The sequence below is a fragment of the Sycon ciliatum genome, chromosome 8 (assembly GCF_964019385.1).
Source record: "Sycon ciliatum chromosome 8, ocSycCili1.1, whole genome shotgun sequence".
In the NCBI taxonomy this organism is placed as follows: domain Eukaryota; kingdom Metazoa; phylum Porifera; class Calcarea; order Leucosolenida; family Sycettidae; genus Sycon; species Sycon ciliatum.
Window position 1 is genome coordinate 16,323,176 of NC_088650.1, and position 23,103 is coordinate 16,346,278.

The 23,103-nt window shown below is 45.7% G+C and overlaps 1 protein-coding gene across 1 annotated transcript; it reads right to left on the reverse strand.

Moving 5' to 3' along the window:
- Positions 1-3,811: 3,811 nt before the first annotated feature.
- On the reverse strand, positions 3,812-19,438 carry LOC135823858 (uncharacterized). Its single transcript, XM_065336714.1, has 8 exons — positions 18,863-19,438; positions 16,368-16,572; positions 15,334-15,394; positions 14,603-14,624; positions 12,805-12,966; positions 12,018-12,134; positions 8,034-8,213; positions 3,812-5,084 (listed from the first exon to the last, which is right to left on the reverse strand). The coding sequence occupies exons 1-8, from the start codon at positions 19,077-19,079 to the stop codon at positions 4,489-4,491; spliced, it is 1,560 nt and encodes a 519-aa protein (XP_065192786.1). The 5' UTR covers positions 19,080-19,438; the 3' UTR covers positions 3,812-4,488.
- Positions 19,439-23,103: the final 3,665 nt, after the last annotated feature.

The following is a 23,103-nucleotide window of genomic DNA, read 5'->3' on the forward strand; positions in this document are numbered from 1 at the left end:
AGTTATTGTTAAATTCTAGCCTGACCGTTTTTCGGCGGTCCGTTCTTCAGCGTCGGACAGTAGATCTACTAGTACTAGTAGGACTGCAACGGTAAGGCGGTATTATAATTAATACCCAAGCCTCTTGTACGTGGGCAAAATAAACACATGCGCAGCCTCAACAGGAAGAAAATGAGGTAAAAATAAATAACAAAAAATTATAATGGCTGTGAACGCAGTCTAATACCGAGGGAGCTAAAATAGCCGCGAACACAGTCTAATAATATCGAGGGAGCTACAAGTAAAGAGTAAAGTGACAGTCTAATGCCGAGCCAGACGAGTCTCAGCCTGGACGAGGTCGACAGGCGCGAGGTCGATGTGATGACGGCGAACGGAGTGTGATCCTCAGACAAACCGGATGGCAGACCTAGCAAGAGAGAACGCCAAGCAGCAACGCATCCAAGTGGCAACAAACGACATCGCTGTAGCTCTCTTTTCGCTTGGAAGCAAGAGCATCAGCAATCCGCTTGACGACGACGCTTGCCTCTGGACCCATTCCGCCACAAGAGGAGAAGACCAGTAACTATTAGTTGTGTACACAATTATTTTCTTTGTGGCCATGCTCTCTAACTGGCTCATGTACAAAGTCATGTTCATGGTACGTAGCACGGGATTGTCGGGTGTGAAAACAGGGGATAAAAGATAGCTGACGGCGGCAGCAGCAACTCCATTGTGGCCATCAGCCAGGCTGGGGTGACATTTCTCTCTCTCACTTGCATTATTACCCACATCACTCGCCGGCGCCCTTTTCGCACTGATAAGGTGAGAGTGATTTGCAGTCCACTGGTAGTGTTGGCGCCAATACATGTAGATGACATTAGAGAGGTTAAGTTTCACGTAAAAGTCTGACGTCCGTGAACTTTTACGTCAAAATGGGAAAAAACTCACGTAAAATTTGACGTGTTTTACGTGAGTTGACTGTCCCGCACGTAAGTTCATGACGTGAGTTTTGGAAGTTTCGCTTGGTTATCCCGACCGAATTTGTGTGAGTTTCCGGAATTTTATCGAGATTTATCAAGTTTGTTGGAAGATTTGATATTTGTGCGAACTAAACCCGAATCCTGCCAGGCAAAATTTCACGTCACGTCGCACGTGTAACTTAACCTCTAAAAATTACACGTAACGTGAGATTTGCACCGCGTTTTGAAAAAGGGCAAAAAACGTGTAACTTAACCTCTCTATTCTTCGTATGCTGAACGTACGAGGTTGACGCCTGACTGTTCGTTTACTGCAAAGCACTGGCCAGCAACATAAAACGAAGGGGAGGTAGACAAAATTGGACAAGCGAACATTGACAACACAGAGGAGCCTGGCATGCGTGCCGATGAGGTAGGTCAACCTCCCCCGACCTAGTGGTCTCGGGTTCATCAGTTGGTCTACGCATCAGGAACTGGAAATGGACAGAGAAAGGGAGAATGAGCACGAGGAGCTTTCCAGGAGAGGAAGAGTGTGTGAGAGAGAGAGAGAAACAGAGCATGATAATAATAGAGACAACCGGTTATTCTCAGTGCTGGTGGACGTCAGTGGCCCATAGCCAATTGGTCTGGCGGAGGTGATGGTAGGCCTTGGTCTTGAATGTTGGCAATTTCTTGAGAGTTGGGCGATCGGCGAGGATTGGGGCAGGTGGTGTGAGCATTTAGTGAGGGAGACCACAGTCCGTATATATTGCGTTAGTTTCTCCTTGTGAGCTTGATAGCATCATTGTTTGTACTCGTACCTGTTGATCACTGAGTACCGGTACATATATGGTGCGACTATAACCAAGCTGAGGGTTACCCCGGTTCGGATTTGGAGTTAGTCCTGGAATGACCCGTCTTCTTCTAGTTACCGGTGTTTGGATGAAACTGCAAGAAGCACCAAAACGTCTCCGCTCACTCCTGTCACAATCTATAATGCAATGGATTGAGACCTACAGATGGATTACCGATTCACCCACACGATCATGTGCGTGATACCCTAGTGCGTGACTATATTGGTCGTCTTCTCCGAGTCCTCGCCGCGTTTTGGGGCTCAGAGGACTTTCACCTTGAGCCGCCACTAAAACCCATACGAGCGGTAACGACTTGCGACTACGGCACTGCGCTGCGAACGGCGCATGACACCAAACCGGACATCAAGGCACCAGGCCCCAGGGTTCTCTGGTCGGTACAGACTGATGCCCTTGTGGATGTAGGGTGTTCAATACCAGCGCACATAACACTACAGTCGTGCCCCGTCCCCGACAGCTGGCCGAGGTATTCCGGTGGCATGAATCACAGAATTTTAAAGCGGTCGGCATGTGGAGCAAGAATCAGGGAGGTCGAGCGCAGGGAGCCCTACAGTTACACATACCATACTAGTAGTCATAGTATGTGTAGGACTCCCTGGTCGAGCGAGCCTCCTTCACGCCCATTGCCATGTCCTCTGCCGGTACCTTGGCAAGGAAAGCTACCTTAAAAATGATCGGAGGAAGGCAATCCACAAAGCTCTCTCAGCGCTATTCCATCGTCATGGGGAAGCGTCGGACTGACCCCGCTTTTAGCCCAGTTCATGATTCCGTCCTAATTGTCCGGGGTAGTTCCGGACCATTCCAGAGTCCGGGGATCGACAGTGACTTTGATGTTGTGTATATCGAGGCGCCACGCATCCTCGCTACAGTGTAACATTCGATGTCATTGCTAGAGCTCTACTGTAAATATACAAATTTTCTGCAGCTATTTAATTTCGGCTATATTCGGCACCGACCCAAAACGCCTAAATTAAAACGCCGATGAAATTTTTCACAGCATCTGTCGCACTATACCATGCCCCCCTCTACCCCACGCCGAAAATAAATCGCCGCCGAAATGTCAAAAATCATGAAGTGCCGAAATTTTGCAGCGCCGAAATTTTGTACAATATTATATATGTGGAAGAGAAAAAGACATATGGATACGAGTTAAGAGTAACTCTCCATCACTGTAACATGATACTATATACAGTCAGAAAGTGCAATAACTAGGCACAAAACTGACAGAGTACTGAAACATTCGACGTCAATGTCATGCATGAGGAGTACTGTAGGAGTTTGGCTTTCGGCTTGTACAATTCGTTTTCGCAAAGCTTCCCTTTCTTTACTTATCTTTGATATTTATGACCCACCCAAGTTGGGTGGTGTGCTGCTTTGCTGCTTCGAATTGTAGTTAGACCGCTTTGTCAAATATCGTACTGGTCTCGTCATCGTCCAGTAACAATCGACATTCTTTGTTCCGTTGGGACTGTAGCTTTTGCTCGTTTTCGTTGCGCTTGCCTTCCCCTCTTTGGTCTTTTCCATAACCTTGAACCTTCCAAGTTGGAAGGCTGTCGGTTAGCGCTACGGAGATGTGTTGAAGCTAGGTGTCAGGACGTCGAATGTTTCAGTACTCTGTCAGTTTTGTGCCTAGTTATTGCACTTTCTGACTGTATATAGTATCATGTTACAGTGATGGAGAGTTACTCTTAACTCGTATCCATATGTCTTTTTCTCTTCCACATTTATTTATGGCTCAACATCCGAGTTTCAAATATTATATATATATATATATATATAATATATTATTTACAGTATCAGGGTTAATGTCTCCCCAAGTACATGACATTGTATCTCTTTTCCTCTTCCAATTTTTACAAGTACCTTTCGTTCATTCTTCTTATATCAGAGCGTGTCCTGACAGGATTCAATATTTATCAGAAGTTCATCCGCAACATCTGCTGAACGATCAGAGAATCCGGATGCAGGCCTGTCTTCACGTTCAACGTCACAGCAACAAACCAGTAAGGCGTACTGAAATGAGCTGAAGAACATGCGTGGTATAAGAAAATGCAAGCACATGACTGTGTGCAGGTGACGACCATGTGCAGGGCATTGGTCACTATGGAAACAATGGTGATAGACTGATAATCGATCACATGTATACAGGCCATTGGTAACCATAGAAACAATGGTGATGGTCATGGAAATTGTTCACCATCTACAATGTGCAATGTACAAAAATGTAGGTTACCTGAGCGATTGCTGAAAAATATGTACACATGGGTCGTAGTTGAGAGGTTGTCAAGGTGATCTGTACATAAAGAGCTGCGAGTAAAAGTACATGTACATTGTATGTTCATGGGTAATACATAAACCTGATACAGTCAGGCCTCGCTTATCCGCTCCTCTCTTATCCGGATCCCTCGCCACCCGGAAGAAAGTCGTTGGTTACCGATTTACAGCATATGGCAGCATGTGTGTTCGATTATCCGGTTCCCTCGCCTACCTGGATATTTTTTTGTGGAAAATGGATGTGTGCGGTTATGCGAGGTCTGACTGTACAAGAAACGCCAAAGCTGAATTTACTTGCTGTACATTATAGTTGATAACTGTGCTCTAGTATTGCAGTGTACTATGCAATGGATAATCTCCATCCATGTAATGACTTTACGTTTGGTAGGGATTTCAGCTAAGACCGGTTACACTACTCCCCTAGGGCCGATTGCAGCATAATCGGACGATGGTGCAGTGCCCGGGCCGAGCAGATCCGAGTCTTGGGACGTTGTGCTGATCTTTGCGTTCCTAGAGCCGTCCCGTTGCACCGCTGCTCTCAGCAGCTCCAGTTCCATGTCGTCCCCTCCGTCGAACCCTTCCTCGGCCACCTCGGTGATACCCTGCTGGAAGGAGATATCTCCGCTCGCGGGCGTGATGTGAAAATCGTTTTCTTGAGCCCGCGCCAGGCTGTCAGAACTATACTTGCGACTGCGCCGCTCAACACGACTGTTGCGCTTCGTGCGCCGACGATTGTCAAGGGGATCGCCTGATCCTGGCAGCAGAGAGGCTTCCGGGGATGTGGATGTTGATGAAACGGAGCGGACCATTCGCGTCGACTGGCTCTGCATGGAGGTGCGCGACCGTTGCTTCGCCATCGTCTTGTACATGCTGCGTCTGTGTGAGATAACGGCAATGATCGTCACTGTGGTGATGAGAGCAACACCTGCCAGCGAGCAGATAGCAATAATGGCAATCTGCGTGGAGGATAGTCCACCGGTGGACACTTCTTCGATTTTTATGCCTGTAGAATGCAATGCAGGATACGTTATTGAGAATACACATACACACCACCACATCCACACATGCATGCACGTATGCAAGTCCACATAAACACACACACACACACACACACCTTTGACCTTTGACGCCCATCGCCGGAGGCGATGATAGCAATGCTACGGCAGAAGCCATAGCAACTTGTGCTGGGATTACACCATTCAACAGCTTGCAAGGCTGAAGAATTGACCGTCACTACTCAGCCTGGTCTACACCATACAGCTATTTGGAGTGACATTTTCTGGCCAGTGAATCCCTTTTTTGGTCTTTTTCATTTTTTTCATTTTTTTTTTTTTTTTTCCCGCACACACATCACACCACATACTCCGGCATGCACTGGCTGTTGGTAACCACCCAGGAGAATGAAAGAAAAGTCAGGAAGAGTCTGAGAAAGAGAAGAAAGACGTGTGTGACCATAATCGTCGGGAATCGAACCCGCAATCTATCGATTGGAAATCGCTGCACATACCACTGCACCATATGGGACACACACACACACACACACACACACACACACACACACACACACACACACACTAACACACACACACACACACACACACACACACGCACACAAAGACAAACACAAACACAAAGAGATTCGCAAATACACTCATCTGCATACACACAAACACTAGAACACAAACACTAGCACCAGAGAAATATCCTGCCTTCCGAGAGGACAGTGACAGTTTGCAAAGACACTGACCCAAAAATCTTCAAGTACCATTTTACGGTATACAAGTACTTCGAAGTAACACCATTTTAGCTTGGTTGAATTACACAGCTTGTCACAAGGCAGAAGAACCAATGCCAGGAAAGCCGCGGCAGTAGTTGTTTGGTAGGGCTTTGGTCTGAGCAACTGCGTCTAGGTGGCTATGAAGTCGAGACCCTAGGTCGGCGGAGCTCCCTAAACCTCACCACCACTGCCACGATTCAGGTTAACGTGCTTCCCCAGCTGCATCTCATGTTTGGCATTTAAGTGGTCTTTGTAAAAAAAATTAAAAAAAACTGCATGAGGGGCAAGGGCAAAACCTAAAACCTTGGGGTTTCTAGGATATTGGTCTGTGCGACAATTTGAACCGTCAGGGCAGTGTAGATCAAGGAGCTATAATAGCAATTGGTGTCTTATTCAGTAGTCGGCAATGCTGTTCATTGCAGTGTGTCCTCCCACCTTGCGCCAGGCTATTATTCTCATACCTGGGAAACATAATACATGCAAGACATGTATGACACACAGCTTGCTGAAATCATTGGGATACGTCTTGCCAGCACCAATCAATGTTCAAGCTTCCATTCCTCCCCACACACATATACAGTCAACATCTTGATCAACGACCACCTCGGGCATACCGACAACTCGCAACAATTATTAACAATAATTAATTTAAAATTTCACGGTTCGCGCGAGACTCGGCTGGAAACCGAGTTTTCCGCATCCGTAGGAACGCCACCACCCTTCAAGGATCAAGGCGCAGATGCAGCTCCTAAAGCGGTGGGAGGTGAGTAGATCAGCTCACCAGCAAGTGGTCAAAGACCGAAAATCCCATTCACTGCATCCATGTTCACCTCGTGCCAGGCCGCGAGTTCCCAATTAACTGTGGGTCGCAGCACGGCTGGAAAAAATCCTTCCGCTTCCAGGCAGGACTTGAACCTGGTACACTCAGTTTCTCAATCATGGTCTTAGACCATCCCACTATGCCTGCCTAACAATAATTATTAACAATAATTATTAACGACGCAATCTTCAGACCTATTAAAGTGTCAATTTCCTGCATGCTTTCTACCTCACAAATAAGGACAACTCATGAATAACGATACTTTTTTCTCATGCGCAGTCTACTGCCATTATTCTCAAGGTTGACCGTGCACACACTACACAGCCAAGTTCAGGTTATGTATCATTTAGGGAGATCTCGGATTTATATTTACTTCCTCCGTGTCACTACAATTGTTGCTTCCAAGGGCGATTTTTTCAAATATATTTTGTCCACTCGAAGCAAAGAAATCAGCTAGAACTTGAGGCAGAGCATTGTCGAGGGTCTATACTTGAGTTTGTGGCCTACCGCTTCGCTGCACGTGTGGCTGAGGTCGACATCTTCATCAGATATTTAGGCAGACTCTTCAACACTCAACACGACGCTGAACAAGACGCGTGTTCAAATTCAGGTCATGAAACTTCGTTTTCAAGCAATCCATGCCTCCAGGTGGCAGGCGATGATTGGAAACTAGCATGTTTGAAGTACATCGTAACAACCTTCCATCATAATGGGGGTAAGGAGTTCCGCACCTTCTTTCCTTGACAATCGCTTCGCTGATTTTGTTGGTGTCTTCAGATCTGCTGCCTCCACAGCAACATGCGCCACACATGGCGGTTTTAGAAATTTGAGAACACTTTGTTCTTGCCATCGTCAACTTCAACATTTTGAATTCAGGAGAGTACCAGGATTCTTACACCGGGGCTTACAGTCTTGCCAAATGCCCACGTGAACGATGTGGGCCGGCACGAACTCCAGAAGAAAGATACACGCTCTGGTGCAAAGTAGTGCAAAGCGCGATGTATTTGTTTGGTGCGGAAGAGAACCCCGAGACCACCACTGCCTGCGTAACAAGTAGACTTTGCGTAGGGAGAGTCGTACCAATGTTGGAACACAGAAAACGACGATTAGGGCAGTCCGACTAAGACTAGCAAGTCACAAACATTGCGATGTGCGAAACGACCATTTCAATGACGCGGAGGAGGTATATAATTATTTCAACATTTCAAGGCACATTGCTAATGGGAACACCGACCAATTTGGAGAGAGTGGATGTAAGCCAACCACGGCAGATTTGATGGCTTCCTCTTCACCTCTCCAGCTCTACTCGAGGTCGCATTGTCAACGCATACCAATTCATTTGTTTCATGACTTACATTTTGGAGATGCTGATGACCAGCCTGTGGTGTTCGTCTTGTCCAGACATTGCAGCACCTTCTCTCCTTCCAGCCGGTAGCCGTCATGGCACTGGAACGTTAGCTCTATGTTGACGAGAAACGGCCCATTCGCAGGTGTGAACTCACTACTCACGTGATGCTCAGGTCGAGCACAGCTGCCTGAAAAAGGAGTGATAGCAAACGGCATACCAAACAGCCAATCACTCAGCAGACATTGATCAAAACTGTTCCAGTAATGCAGTTGCTTTCCCCGTGTTAGCACCCAGCACAAGTATGCAAGTGAGCATTTATTATTATTTTATTAATGCGATTAATAGTATAAGTGAAGCGGACATTACAAAATGATGAATGAGAATACATGTATCTAAAATGGTTGTTCCTAATCGATTTTCTTGAGACTATCATCAGGGAAAAATCGTCTCACAATAGAGGCTATACGGAAAACAAACTACTTATAGGTTATAGGATAGTGGGGAGTATACAAGGTGAGGTGTGAAGAAAAAAAAAACTAAAGTGGGAGAGAATACGAAAGAAATTAGAAGAAAAGATGTGAGAGTGTTCAGACGGTGTGAGCTACTACAAAAGGTGAGTGAAATGAAGGCGTGGAAGCAGGTGACTGTGATAGAGTGAGGAAGTATGAGGTGTAGGTGTATGCGAATGAATATGTGTGTGAATGCTAGGTGAAGAGTCTCAATTTTGTGACATTTTCTTTCTGAATGCATAGATTAGGATTGTGTTTACGGATGAAAACAGCTTCTAATACCTTAAGTTCACGAAACCTACGAGCACGGCACAAAACAGTGAAGCATGAATCGTCATACACTGAGCGGCATTGGCTACTAGACAAGAGGTGTTTTTTAATTGCTGACCCTTTCGTTGTGCTCTCACCTTCAGTCCGGTCATCTTCATCTTGGTTGTCCAACTCACTCTCTTCATCACTGCTCACACCTTCTTCGTCCTCTTCCACTTCCATCCCGTCCTCTGCACCCGACGACAATCCCACGCTACTGCTCACTGCCAGTCCATGTCCGGTTGTAGATGCCATTACCAGCGTACGAGTCATGCTCCTTGTTACTGGTCTCCGTACCTGTGCTTGTCCATTTCCTACAGTCTCACGTAACTGTGCACTTGCAGTGGGTTCACCCGCTGCTGTAATAGTGTGGTTCTGTTGTGCAACTGGCACCTGTTTGCGGGGACGGCCTCGCCCAGGTCGCTGGGCTTTGGCTGCATCTGACAAAAGGTACAATGGTACATGTTGTTTGACGCGTGCGTTCAGGTGCTGAAGGGTTCTTCCTACATATCGGCTATCACAATGCCGACATTCAAAATGATAGATTACATGGCTAATTAGTTGGGTAGGAAGAACATCCTTCTTCACCGTGAACGCACGGGCCGTAGTGAAGACAGTTGTCAATGCTGTGGCAAAATAGGTTTGTCTGACCACAGTCCTCACGGCGCGGGCCACATCCAGCGAAATTTGACCTTTCCATGGAAGTCGTAAAAATACACGACATGGGTCAGGTCCAAACTCAGGCTCGGCAACCTGAATATCAGGTTCACTAAACAGCTTACTGAGGAGCTGAACAGGATATCCATTCCGAACGAATACCTTCTTCAGGAAACAAAGCTCTTGCTGAAGCTTATCAGGCGAGCAAATCCGCCTAGCGCGCATGATCAAATTTCGTACGAGATTAGTTTTGTATAAAGTCGAGCAATAGGAGTCGTAGACAATGTATTGCCCGGTGAACGTTGGTTTTCGATATACTGAAGTTGAAACAGCCATCTCCGTTTTCTCGACTAACACATCGAGAAAAGACAAACGGTTTGACTGCTCATGTTCACATGTAAATTCCAGAGCGGGATGTAGGTTGTTGAGCATACCAAGAAACTCATTCGATTGTTCCAGATTACGGAAATGCGTGAACGAATCATCTACGAATCTAACATATAAGCTTGGCCACATCGCACTTGGAATCTTCGATTCATAAAACCCGACAAACACATTGGCCAGAACTGGACCTAATGGTGAACCCATGGCCACCCCGTCAATTTGGCGGTACATGGTGTCATCAAAAGAAAATTCAACATCAGTTGTCATCATCTGCATTAGTCTGCGGAACGCAGTTTCGGACATCCAGGGAGAATCGAACTGTTTACTGTACTCTTTATCGTGGTACAGAGCATTAGCGCAAATGTCAATTGTCTCCATCACGGGCACATTGGTGAACAAGCTTACAACGTCGAAGGAGCACATGTGGGAAGAAGACGGTACTGGCTGCTCACGCAGGATATCGATGAATTGGAAAGTGTCTTTTACATTGTGTTTGCAATAGTACTTAGCCACTGGTGTAATCATATCGCACAACCATTTCGAAACTGTATATTGAGGTGAACCACACATTGAAAGTATTGGGCGAAGGGGACAATCCTTCTTATGGATTTTCGGCAATCCATAAAGTCTGGGCCGTGTTGAACCAATCGGTTTAATTCGTAAGTACTCATATTTAGATATTTCCTCTGCATTCCGCAGCTTCCGCAAGTACTTGATGATATCAGATTCTATAGCAATTGTACGGTCGTGTATCTGTACAGGGCCTAACTTAACAAACTTCGACCGATCATCAAGGATAGTAGCCATCTTCGTGTGGTATTGTTCTTTAGTGATTATAACAGTGGCTCTACCTTTGTCCGGTCTCGTGATAATAATGTCTTTCCGTGCTCTGAGATCTCGGAGGGCTTTCAAGTGCTCTCGAGACAAAGAGAAAGATTTACGGTCTGGTTGTTGTGTGGCATGCTCTTCAGCTATCGATCTCAGCTTGGCAGCACAAAGTGACTTCTGAGTATCCGAACAAGGTCTGAATTCAGATAATTTATTGTAAAGTAGTTCAAATTCCATTAAAGTCACTTCAGGTTTCAGCGAAGTAGGAGGAACTCCGTAATCAATGCCCCTACACAAGAGATCTTTCTCTATGTTGCTAAGTTCTACATTGGCGATGTTGATGATGGTGCTATGGTCAATGGTGAAGGAGCCGAACCGTTTCTTACGAAGCCAGTTCAAATTCTTACGATATTTTGTAATCAGGCGAACTTGTTGGTTAGCGTCGTTCTGAGACAGAAGGTTCGAGAAACGCAAGAAGTCCAACGGCGAGAGAAAGGAACGAGCCAGAGCGTATAGATGTCTGAACTGGGATTTGACTTTGCTAAGAGTGTCCTTACTACGGCTAATATCGTCTTTGATAAAAACCCGTTCCAGCTTGAGTGAATGATAAGCTTTTGCCTTGTGAACGCGGTTTTGTATAGACTGAGGGCAAACACCATACTCTAAACATTGTGTGAGGAATGTAAGGTTATGTGCAATACTACGGCAAACAAAGCGCTTCCTAATAATTGCGTTCAGGCAATCAACCTGAGTAGCAGAATATCTCCTTTTTATTTATTATTATTATTGTTATTTTTTTCTTTTGCTTTGTTTTTGTTTACTGCCATGGCTGGCTACCGCCCCCCCCCCCCTCCATATTAGCCTATATTCTCTGGCCACGGGAAGGTGAAATAAATAAATAAATTCCCTTGCCTCAATGTCCATGATCAGAAGGAAATCATTCTAGCCAGGATAAAACTATACTGTAAAACCGGAAAGTCTAACGAGTCACAAAGTCTAACGTTTTAACGACCAATTTTTTTCGTTATTTGAAGAAACGTTATCCTGAACCCGGTTTGAGATGTCTGTGTAAAGATGCGCATACATCGATGCATGCTCTTTCTGTTGTACAAGCATCGTTAAACTTTCTGCACGTTATCATGCCAAAATTACAAAAACGTTAAACTTTTTTGTCGGTAAACTTGCCGGTTTTACAGTAGATGATTTCCTGGCCCAAAACACAAAACAGCTATTTGCAGCATGTGTAAAAGATCATGGGGCATTCTGCACTATCTAGGCCACACATAACAAATATTAGGGCTTACGGAAGCAGCGTCCTCTGATCAGGCTGTAGTAGTTGTTGCAGCTGCACATGTAGCTACCCCGTGTGTTGACACATGTGTGACACGTTATGAACGCATCCTCGGTACACTCGTCAATATCTGCAAGGCAAGTCCGGAGACAGGAATGGATGCACACAGAAATTGTCCATGTATAAAAAGGCATAATATTGAAGCATAGTATGACAGGAGAATCCTCAGCCTACTCCCCCCCCCCCCCACACGCACACATCTCCTTGAACAAACTGGTCGGCTATCACTCTGTACTGCACCAAGGTCGCAGGTCGCACTAGCTAGCTGTCCGGAGATTGAGAGCTCACACGTGGATGTGTATACAACCCCCCCCCCCCCCCCCCCGCACACACACACACACACACACATTCATTCCCACACGAACTTACTTATGTACACACATACACACACACACACACACACACACACACACACACACACACACACACACACACACACCACACACACACACACACACACACACACACACACACACACATATATATATAATTATGCATAAGCCGACGCAAGTACAAGAACCAGAAGTGGTGAAATAGTCTCCTGACAGATATTGCTGTGAGGAAATGCTCTATCGTTCCAGCATACCCCCCTCTTTCTTGCTAGACCCACATGTAATGGATTTCCAATGAACAACATGTCCACAATATGGTGCAGCCTTGCAGATTAACTACCAAAACATAATCTTGACTTCCTTACCCTCAGAAAGGTCAAACATAACAGAAACTCTACAAATCCTCACCCCTGCACTCCTGTGTTGTGTTTTCCCACTCGTTGTCGTCGAAACAGGTTATGTTGAGGACGCCAGTTTCTCGGAAGCCCGGCCGGCATTGATAGGCCGCAATGTCCTCCGAGGCCACCAACAGATCAGCATCGTTCAAGGTTGGCGGTGGTCCACATCCAACTGTGCGAACATGCAGGTACACACGGTCATAAGGGTAGACAGGTTGGCAGGCAGGACATGCAGGGAGATAGGCGGAAGTATGCAAACACATGCATGCATTCACTCTCGCACGAGTGCACACTGTGACTTGCTACCCATATCTGCACCACTGTCATAGTCTGACAAACCAAAAAGCCAGGCATGTGAAGGGAAGAATGAAGCTTTTTAGCTTATTGATACCAAAACATCACGGTTCGTGTGAGACTTGGCTGGAAGCCGAGTTTTCCGCATCCGCAAGAACGCCACCACCCTCTAAGATCAAGGCGCAGATGCAGCTCCTAAAACCAAAGCCGACACTTATTCACAACGTAACTATAACAATAGTTCTGATATACTGTTATGGATCCACGAACAGGGCAGGTCAAGGACCATCTTTCCACTCTCATGGTACGCCACCACCCCATGATTGGGCATCACATGCATCTCCCTAAAGTTGGGGGAGGATAGATCAGCCATCAGACCTACAAACCAGGCGCCAAATGCTGACATGAAAATACTACCCACCCGTCTTCTATTGGCTCTCCAGCAGAGAACTAGAAAAGATCAAAGTTGATGGCCATGCACCACTGCCAACTGCATACCAGTGTCTGGTCATGGATACTGAGCTCTTTTATCTACACACCATGAGATTCCCTTATGCAGCACAACATATTCTTTTAAAGCTGCTTCCTGTTCACGTGCACTTCGGTGCCAAGAAGCCTGTTGTGGGATGTACATGTATGCCTGACTTTTCAAACTGGATCATAGGCACATACATGTTATACAGACTGTCCAACCTTGCCACCTTTCCAAAGCAGGACACCTATATAAAATGTATAGTAAGGCAATTGTCTGCCATGCACATGTACACAAATGTTTTGGTCCAAAGCAAGACTGTCCTGCTCAAAGCAGGACGGTTGGACAGCATGCATGTTCACATGGTCTTATGTAGCCATGCCACAACAAACTGTCCTTTACAGAAGCATGCCCTATGTCAAAGCCCATTGTCTTCTCCGGAACCGGGTCAGCCGGGTCAAGCGACCCGGTTGGGGGGTACTTGGACCCGTTTGGAAAAGAACACCGGGTCACCTGTGACCCTGTTGGGAAAACAATATACATCTGATCAGGGAGCCCTAAAATATTTACAACTCCCTGGTCATAGGCCGATGTACATGCAATAGCCGCAATTGAACGGAGCCGGCTCTGACCCGGTTGCAATGGCTGTGCCAGGTACACGTGCACCCGGTAGGTTAGAAATCCTAGCGCAGACACTGAAGCCGTCAAAATTATATAGCCTAAAATCCACACAAGTAAGGTTGAATGAGTCGCAACAAAGCCCTATGCTACCTTACGTATAAGGAAGCTCTACCCCTTGCGGTACTGAGCTCTGTGGGGGGAGAGGACAAACTCGACTGTGTAGCCTAAGATCCATAACGTTGTGGGCTGCTGATTTTACACAAACCTTTATCGTACCCGTCGCTCCACACTGCCCGTTCTGACTAAATCATGCAACATATGTTTGACCTCTGCCATTCATCATCGTATGAATGAATTGACCATGCATGTGGGCAAAGTGTAAGGAATCAAACATCAGGAGATAGTGCTGAGCTATCCTTACCAATTTCTGATCCGTTTTGGGACTGACGAAGAAAAGAAGAAGAAATCAGAAACACCCACGAACACGCGCACACGCGCACACACACACACACACACACACACACACACACACACACACACACACACACATGTACATGCAATGAAGGATGATTATTGATTTAGGACATTGATGTCTCTGTAACTGTAACAAGTCAGTGACACGGCAATGCTGGGGGGGGGGGGGGGTGCTGGCAATGGTGCTGGGAATGGTGCTGGGAAGCACACCAAGATTTCGAGAAAGAGGAGTGTCACATTAAAGATTCAGCACAAGAGGTCTAGGTGATTAATATGAGAATGACAAGAGGGAGTTATCTTAGCATATACGGCCGGTGAGGCTGTGCTACAAATCCCCCCCCCCCCCCAGCACAGATATAGAAAGTGTTTCCTTTAACTCCTCTCCATTATGCTTCCTTTGTAACCTGCTCAAACCAGAAACATTGATCAAGTCATTTTGGCGGCTTTGAGCAATGTTTGAGCAATGGAATTACTTTACTAGTATGTGTTCATCACTTGTCATTACAATGTTACAGTGCAGAACGACTCCCTGGCATCGTGAGTTTAGTTAGCACCGGGCACCGTGCAGCCCTAGCCCTGCAAGCACTGGACTGTGCATACACCAGGTGCGGGCTGCTAAGCGATTCACGAGGACTGAGTTCATTGAGCCCGGCTTCTCTATCCTCGTACACTATTTACCTGGCAGCTATCGGATGTGATATTCGCAAACCACGTGTCATTGTTTCTCACTACGGTCAACCTGGATAGAGACATAAAAGCACAAACCATTCGGGCATACATGCACATGCGCTAAATATAGAGGGATTAATAGTTTTAGTAGAGTTGCAATTTTTGACATTTGGAGACTGTATGAGGCGAAACATGACGGGACAATCAAGACAGATACAGTATTCTCCGGGGTGTTAGCCGGACTTTGAAACGCCTAAAAAGACTAAAACATTTCGCCTGTGGCTTTGACTCCAAATGCTGACCATGAATCAATCAGTGATACGGCGTGCCAAGCATAAAGTACATATGCGGTGTCGTTCCACTACGTGTTATCTGCTTTTCATGCACAGAAATGCGTCATTGCAGTTGTACGATGGTTACATGTTGTCAGTTCAGAGTGAGGATCAACTAATGGTTAAAACCATTGGTAAACATCTTGCACAGTACCCATCAAGTTGGGATGACTATGGGGTGTATATTGTTGTAGAAAAGGTAAATTGGAGCACTCTTCAGTTCGACAAAATGGGAATTATGTTCCCAAGCTCAGCATCCACTGTGCTGTTCATGACTTGGTCCTCCACGACGGCAGTTGATAATATCTGTCGTCAAAAGACTGGGTCAGTTAGGGATTCAGTGCAATTATCTTGCAATGCCAAAGATCATTTCCCAAGCCACTGATACCAAGAGTACAGTCATGTACATAACCCCAAAGAGTGTGCAACTCTAGCTATGGGGTCTGCGACGGCAAAACTTCACATCATGTGACGGACCTGTACACATGATTTGCACCCTGTGCATGATAGATACACTGCTTCGGGTTCAACTCTCTTGTGGTCACCTTGCACTGTTTGCCAGCATATTTTTTGAACCATGTCACGTGATGTGAAATAGTTCTGCCATCGTGACACTGTATACAGGTTGTGCAGGCAAAGGCACACTCTTGGGGGTATGACCTCTATCTAATAGTGAATGGACACCAGCCAAAGGTTAGACAGGGTACTTACGTGAATACAATACACGATGTAGATGCAGTCCTGAACACCAAACCAAACTCCATGTCCATGATGGGGACGGCATTTGTCACAGAGCCTGAACACAAGCTTTGGTCAATGCTGTTTGCTATGCTACTGGCATTCAGTGGCGACCAACTGCCCAACTCCGAGGACTCGATTAAGATGTTGACGAAAGGCACCTGACCTTTTGCGTAAACTGAACCAAAAAAAACATCATAGACACAGCAGATATGAACTGAGTAAAGCCCTGAAGTTTGAGTAAATACATGTCTTTACCTAAAGGATGCATATTGTATCATGTCACAGACTTCCATAGAGTGATAAAAAGTAGTGATGACGGGTGGAGAACTCTGGGGTTCTCCTGGAGGGTTTCTCTTTAGACGCACATGACACAGAGCAGCCAAGTTCGATCTTCACTCACCGGTCTCACACAGAGTATGGCAGAGGGAGAGACAGAGAGATAAAGCAATGGACTGTATGCTACAGAGTGTGCAAGTTAGAGCTGTGAATGGTCAGCGCGACTTTTAAACTTGGACAACAAAGGCAAGAAACGTGTGGAGAAACAAAGACATAGAGTATAGAAAAGAATGATGTGGGTGTAAAGTTCTATCATAATCCAGTACATGCAGAATACAGGTGCTATAACTTTGCATTTCCATGGGAATAGAGGTATACGACTATCACCATTGGTGATTGCACCAAATAAATAGACTCCATACGTTGTGCTTCGCTCAATGTCCACCTTGCTACTTGTCAACACTATTCATCGGTCTAATCTAATAATAACGGTAGCTCTTGTTTCCACCTCACCTATTTGGTCACGTTCCATACCTTATAGTGTTGGGTGAAATATGACAAAATCTCTTGGCACAGGGGAGAGTTCATTTTTCATGATCAGCGCTGGATGTGTTTGCGAGCCACATTCTCATTAGCTGCCCACATATGCTTCTGCTGGTGTAGTGCTTGAACGGAAGTGCACGCACTGCGGAGTGAGATCCAGCACTGACTTTGGACATGACAGAAGCCTACTCAAGTAGTGCTTTTCACTGGCATGTGAGATGGCTCTGCACGGCTCAGTGATACATGTCTGCACTCTCTGGGCTGTGGTATATCGCTCTCATAACCTCTAGTAACACCAACACTTCACACAGCAGGACCGGGGAAGCAGTTTTTGATTGGTCTGGTCATACCCTAGTTTTTCATACAGTTTGTGTATGATATGGAGGGTACACACATGACCTCCTCAGCAGTAAACACACGTTGGTAGCGTAAAAGTTGGTCCGGCCATGGCCTGACCAACCGGGAGCCCATGGAAAGATTCAGAATCTCTTTTTGCTAGTGCTGCTTTCTCTGCAGCCAAATCCTCTTTGAGAGTTCTCTGAAGTCCACTCGGGATATACAGAACCATATTTCTAGGAAGCAGGCAAGGCAATAGAATTGTGAACTTGTACGATCGTAGTCAAGAGTATCACAGCTCTGCACGTACCCTGTACTGGCCATAGTGAGAAAATTTTGTATAAATTTTGAATTTTCTAATCTTGGCTCGCCATGCCTAATGAGCCTCTATACAACTCTGTGGGCAGAGATTGCATCTCTCGCTTTGCTGGTTTGACCAAGTACGCCATAGCAAGAGTCCCAGGTAAGTTGAACCGTCCTGGATCGGTACCTTCAAACTACATTATCAACTTCCATCTGGTTGAAGATGAAAAATGGGACCTGCATTAATTTTACTCGAACCGAGTGATACATACAGAAACAAACTGAATCCAGTTAGCACATGAAAATGGTGACTTTGTTTGAACATTAGGTACTTCGAAATCTTGTTTTTTTGTATTTATTTGAATTCGCAACTTCAAACGGGCAAGAACCCTATAACATGAAAGCGAATGTGATGATGGCTACGGCCATAGGGAGAATTTGGATAAAATATTAATGTCTAACGAGGAGGAGTCTTCACATTTGTTTCCAGACCAACAAATCCCATTTCACAATAGTGATCAATTCTATAAAACAGATTTACGTGTACATGATTGCACATGTAATGCTGTTGTCTGAGGATTGCCTTAGCTTTGCTATGTGCATGAAACGCAGCATTACAACACTGAATGACCTAGCCGGTTGTCTCTGTTCTCTTCTGCCTTTGTGGTAGTGCTCCATCCCGTTGTGGTGTTGAGCACTCTAGGCAATCTGGGAACTCTCGCTATTGTATACATGATTGCATGTTAGAATGATCATTCAGTACGTTTGAGTGTGCTGGCAATCGAACTGCACCACTAATGCACTATGCCACCACAGGTCACCCATACATGACGCATACAAAGATAATCATCTATATAATGTATGTGAATACCGATATGAATCTTGATCCAAAACGGGGCTGTACTGCTGAGAGGGGGACCGGGTATGACTATCTTCATCGACAAACCTCGTTCGTGGTATACCGGTAAGACCAATGGTCCCACTGTGGCACTGCATGGATTTCTCACCTTCATACTCGTCCAGCGTTGTCTTTCGGACATCCAGAGAATAGCCACCAGTTCCTGGCTGCGCATCTCCGATAGGCACAGCATCCTTGTTGGGGCCAAAGCACTTGCTCAGTTGACTGTTGCCACATCTCCAGAAGGAGCAGAATGAAGCCAATGCTAGGAGCAACGTGCGGAGCGCGACGCCTTCGCCCTGCTGTCGCGGACGTAGTGCCCACATCTTCTGCAGAGCTCTGCGGCGAGACAACGTGCAGCCCCTCGCTGCTCAGTTCAGCTTGTGAATACTACGGACAAGATTGCTGTATTGCCGAGCGTAAACAATTCCGATTGAACGCGTATGAATCACCGGTACCAATTTCTGGCTGCAAACTCTCAATCCCTCGATTAGATTATCACCATTTCAACCCTGCGAGAACAAGTACCTCTACATATCATTATTGTTTCGATGGTTTCCTACTCCGTGTGGAGAGACACGAAACATCTTTGTTTACTCGTCCTGGAAAAAGGACGAACAGAGAGATTGTGGAAATCAATCAAAATTTTCAAGAGCTCGCTGTGTTTCCTCAAATCTTGGTGCTCGTCTGGCGTGTCAACCATGGTCAACAGGTCAGTTGCAGGTCCCAAATAACCTCATGTCTGGCTCAGAGCCCAGACTCCACATGCAGTCACAGACTAGTAGTACTAGTAGTAGAGTCGTTTGTAGCGAAAACTAGGACTTCGAAAAGTGTCATGTCAACCGAGCAGGCCTCTCTTCCACAGCCCATGATCTCACGACATCGTTCACTGCTAGGCCCGCCAGCTGTGAACGCCCATCTGACATCGTCGACAGTGACACGGACTGACTCTGGGTCAGTGACTGTGCGGGTGGAGCCTTCAACGCACCTAATGCCTGATCCGGTCCTTGCTTCGACCCGGGAGTCGTAAAACTGAAAGCCTGCTTCGATTCCTGTGTGCCATGCCGAGGCAGGTACATATAGGTGGGCAAATTTCTGCTGTTGCTATGGTTGCGAATTCGATAGAGCAAGCGTAGCTTGTTTGTTGGTTCTTCTGTACAGGGAGTCGCATAAACCCGGTTTATACGACTCAGTGGTTCTGTATGGTGGACACGAGGGAGTAGTACATGTAGTGATGTACAATGCTGTATTGACGGGTTGCGTCAACTGCATGCAGACTTCAGTCGGTCCGAGAAGCCAGAGACCAGAGTTCGAGACTTACATTGTACTATTGTACATGTAGTCATGTACAGTCATGTAGATCTACTAGTGCAGTCATGCAAACAATACAGAAGTTGGGACAGATGATGTACCGGTACAATCATGTAGAATGTATATTTTTGTTTTGTTGAACTCGGATGGTAAGCCAATGATAAATAATTTAATTATGGTGAAAAAGGAGAAAGAAAAATGTTATGAGTTATGACTAACTGTCCACCAACGTAACCAGATCATAATTATACAGTCAGCGAGTGCGACAAAATGGCACAAAACTGACAAGGAGTGCTGAGAAATTCAACGACTTGACACCCAGCTCCAACACTCCTCCGAGGCGCAAACCAACAACCTTCCAACTAACTTGGAATGCTCAGGTAAGGAAAGGTCCAAGAGGGGAAGGAAAGCGCAACGAAGAAGAGCGCGAGCTACATGTATGTCCCACGGCAACAAAGAATGCCGAAAGTTACTGGATGATGACGAAACTAGTAAGAATATTGGCAATATCGGCCTTACTACAACTAGGGTCCGGCGGATTCTGCCGGCAGAAAAATTGGCAGAATTCGGTACTTTTTCTGGTAAGTTTCATGCATGTTTGGTATGTGGATAAAAAATGGAGCAGAATTCGAAGAATTGCCCGCCATAAGGTTTGTATGGTTCTGCCAATTTCACTGCTCTTAGAGCAGAATCTGCCACCTTTTCGAGCAGAATCCGTGGTTCCCTAACTACAACTCGATGACGCAAAGCAACAGACCACCTAACTTGGGAGGCTCTAGTTTATGTAATAAACATAGACAGGGGAAGCTAAGCGAAGACGAATTGTGACAAACCGAAAGGGCAACATCCTACTGAACTCCACATAACTAGTCCACCATGCTAACATGCAACTCCTGCTATGATGACATACATGTACATGTACATGTACATGTACATGCAATCGTATAAAGGAGAATAACATTCCTTTCTTCAATATTGAATGACTTGTGTTAATCCAAGAGATACTACAGATTGGAAGGTCGTTGTTTGGGCTATCAAGCCGTGATCGAGCTTACTGCTTAGACTTTTAGTCATGTCCTAGAATATCTCAGTGCATACCTGTACTCGTACACGTACTGTCTTTTTGCAACCAGCTTTATTCTAAGAACTCAGATGGAGAGCTAAGGAAAAAATTGTAACATGGAAAAATGTGGGCACAAGTTATTCGACCGAGTCCACCAACTAAACCAGATTTTGAACAGTCAGACGTGCACAATCTAGTACAAAAATGACAAGGAGTACTGAGACATTTCATGAACCTTGCAAGGCCGTTGGTTAGCGCTATTGAGCAGTGCTCAAGCTGATTTTCATGCCGTGGAATGTCCCAGTACTCCTTGTCAGTTTTGTGCTAGATTTTGCACGTCTCACTGTTCAAAATCTGGTTTAGTTGGTGGACTCGACCGCATAACTTTTGCCCACATTTTTCCATGTTACACTTTATTTGATTCCTTGCATGTTCTGACCAGTGAAAATTGGGTGCACCACTCTTTGGTAGACATATTAAACTGTCCGTAAACACTATCGGCCCATATGGACAGATGCATAGCAAAGGGCTGTACCTAGCCCTTTCCCAAAGGTGCTCTTTTAATTCGCACTTAGTGCTTTTCGCGTCCCTCAAAATATGCTGAAAAGTGCTCTTTTTCAGTGAAAACAGGCAAAAAGTGCTCTTTTTCAGTGAAGCATAGCCATGATACATGTTCAGATATGAACCCAAGCTGAGAAACGAATACACACTCTTACATTATGGGTCCACGAAACGCAAAGGGAAGTTCAAAAAACCCACTTTTTATAAGCTTCACCAACTTGTTCCCCCCCCAAAAAGCGGCGTGCCAAGGCCCATCGATCGAGCACTCGGAAACTGTGACCGCATGCATGATCTGAGCAAACAGATGTTAGCACTTTTTCAGCTAAAAAAGCTCAAAAAGGGCGATATTCACCAAAAAACGCAATAAAGGGCGAAAGAAACGGGCTTTTCCAAAAAGGGCCAAAAAGGGCGAGCACCTTTGGGAAAGGGCTAGCTGTACCCCATTCGTGCACTAGAATGTCTCTCAATTTACCTCTGGCTCACTATCCCAGTTCACAAGAACACAGCGTCTTGTCATATCATAGGGGATCTTACAGCAAGAGCTCCTTGACCATTCCAAAAGCTTCTAAATTTGGTACTTGCACTTAGTCTTTGCCGACCATGCATGCTTCATACATTGTACAATGACATTATGTATGGTCAGATGTACAGACTTGACAATGAATAGTAAGTGAAAAGCTGAACGCACACGTTTTGGTGGCATGCACGCATTATCGATTATCCCCACCATCTCTGTGCTCACTGACCGCTGCCGTTGTCAGTGTTGACTGTTTGTGCTACTTCTGCACAGCAGCTGTTGACGTGTGGAATGTTGCAAGTTCTCGACAGGTCGCACCGCAACGCACAGGCCGGGCCGGAGAAGGGGGAGCAAAATCAACTAAACGAACTCAACAGGCGCTGCCTGAGCTGATGAAGCCTGCGAAGAAGACACTGCACAGACAGTTCCACAACACATGTACAAGTATACAGTACAATGACATGCATTATTTTGTTTTACTGAAAAACAGTATATTGTGCATGTGCATCATCAAAAATTCAATTTGATCTGATACGAATGAGACTCCGCGATAACTGACCATCAGTAGCAAAAAACACATCTCAAGGTGCTGGGAAGAACGTGGTCGTCTACTCGGAATTTGTTTCTTCATAACATTAACGGCGTTGGGTAGCTCGAAACCGTTGAATGCGAATTCCTTCACCAGGCTCTTACCAGATACCTTTGTCGTGGCATCCGGGATCCACAGGATAGTTTCTATAAATCCGGTTACATGCATAATGCAAATGGGGGAGTGTGCGGGTCTAGCAGTAGCACTACGACTACCATGACTACTGGGTATAATAGTGGGCTATATACAATGGTTGTAGGTAGTTGGTTAGTTAGTGAGCTGTACATTGTACATTGTATTCTTGTTGGA